The sequence below is a fragment of the Plectropomus leopardus genome, unplaced genomic scaffold (assembly GCF_008729295.1).
Source record: "Plectropomus leopardus isolate mb unplaced genomic scaffold, YSFRI_Pleo_2.0 unplaced_scaffold5521, whole genome shotgun sequence".
Classification (NCBI taxonomy): Eukaryota; Metazoa; Chordata; class Actinopteri; order Perciformes; family Serranidae; genus Plectropomus; species Plectropomus leopardus.
Window position 1 is genome coordinate 628 of NW_024660643.1, and position 2,020 is coordinate 2,647.

Consider the following 2,020-nt stretch of genomic DNA (forward strand, 5'->3'; position numbering starts at 1 on the left):
AGTGCATTTAGTGTCCTAAGTGTAGCAAATGTCTATAGTGTCCTCAGTGTCCTTACTGTCTTCATTGTATTCAGTGTCTTCAGTGTTCTCCATGTATTCATTGTCCTCAGTGTAATCAGTGTCCTCAGTGTCCCTAGTGTCTTCAGTCTTCAGTGTATTCAGTGTATTCAGTGTCCTCAGTGTCGTCAAAGTATTCATTGTCCTCAGTGCCCTCAGTGTAATCAGTGTCCTCAATGTCTTTAATGTCCCCAGTGTCGTTAGTGTCTTCAGTGTCCTAAATGTCTTTTTGTCTGTCCCCCTGCAGCTCGAGGACATGTTCATAGCGAGGACAGGAAGATGCCTCCCCCCAAACCCAAGAGGAACCCAAACACTCAGCTAAGCACCTCCTTCGATGAGTCTTACATTCGTAACCATGGCAACAGGAAGTCTTCCTTGCGATGGGACCATACTTCGTCCCAGACTCAGAGTCCGGTGTCGAGAGACACAGATGACGAGGAGCCCGTCTATATCGAGATGGTGGGAAACATCCTGCGGGAGCTCGGCGGTCAAGACGGCATGGAGGACGAGCAGAGCGAGGCGGTGTACGAGGAGATGAAGTACCCGATGCTAGAGGACTTCCTGCAGGACACCGCCATCGTGGACCCAGACGCCTGGGCGTCCCGCAGCTCACTCTGCGACATCCCGGCACCATTCCCTAACCTGCTGACTCACCGCCCGCCACTGCTTGTCTTCCCCCCCGCCCCCGCCCAATGCTCCCCTAACTCTGACGAGTCCCCCCTCACCCCACTGGACGTCACTCGACTGCCTGTCATGGACAATGTGTCCTACAGCAAATCAGGCAGCGCTGAACATACACAGAGCTCCACCCACCACCGCAAGGACAGAGACCAGGACCGGGACCGAGACAGAGACGGGGATCGAGACCGGGACAGGGACCGGGACCGGGACCGAGACCTTCCCCCCACTCACACCATCACATCCTCTGGACGCTCATCAGCTCCGCCTCTCCCCTCCAACCTCTACAAGTCTGGCTCCACCCACAGTGGTCATGGTTATCCCCGCAGCCAATCAGCATGTCCGTCTCCAGTCAGCATGGGGCGTTCTCTGACGCCTCTGAGCCTGAAGAGGCCGCCGCCATACGACGCTCTGATGGCTGGAGGAAGTATGCCCCGCTCCTCCTCTTCCTCGTCATCGTCTTCACACCGGGCTGGGGAGGGTGGGGCTAAACTCAGTAGCTCCTCCTCCACGCACGGCTCCATGCAAAACGTGTCAATGAGGTCACAGACTCCAACCAGCCCATTAGACGAACTCAACAATCTGTTTACCTCCAGCAGAGCGCCGATGAAGAAAGGAGGCCGAAAGAGCAGAGGGAGCGAAGGTTAGTACACCAGTACTACACCAGTACTGCGCCAGGACCCTCACAGAGGAGGAGGAAAAACTCCCCCAAAAACTCTTTAACTGGGAAAAAACAGGGAAGAGCCAAACCTCAGGAAGAGCGACTGAGGAGGGATCTCCCCACAGGACAGACAGTGATAGATGGCGTGTTTACAAACCAGATCAACATCAAAAAATCGATTAAAATTTTTAAAAAAGCCTGTAGGTGCTGGTGCAGTCTGCAGGGGTCAGTTCAGGCTGTAGGAGTTAGTTCGGCCAGTAGGGGCTGGTTCAGCCTGTAGGGGCTGATTCAAGCGGTAGGATCAAAAATAAGAAAATGCATGATGGGAATATTCCATCCCTGTTGTTCAACTTCAGGAGCACAAAGTTTGTTTCATGGAATATGACTCATTATATTTATATTTATTTTTATATTTAGACTGTTTTTTATTGCTCATATTATTTTATCTGGCTGACATTTGACACATTATCTGAAAAAACCCACAGCACTGTCCGTGGTGCTGAAACATTGATAAATGATACATGAGAAATCCAAAGCACTGTCCGTGGTGCTGAAACATTGATATATGATATTTGAGAAATCCACAGAGCTGTCCGTGGTGCTGAAACAGTGATATATGATATA

The 2,020-nt window shown here is 51.3% G+C and overlaps 1 protein-coding gene across 1 annotated transcript; it reads left to right on the top strand.

Moving 5' to 3' along the window:
• Nucleotides 1-304: 304 nt before the first annotated feature.
• On the top strand, nt 305-1,383 carry LOC121939660 (neuronal tyrosine-phosphorylated phosphoinositide-3-kinase adapter 2-like; the record flags this gene model as incomplete). Its single annotated transcript, XM_042482653.1, has 1 exon — nt 305-1,383. A coding segment is annotated over one exon (1,079 nt), but the record flags the coding sequence as incomplete, so codon positions are not given.
• Between the last annotated feature and the right edge of the window lie 637 nt (nt 1,384-2,020).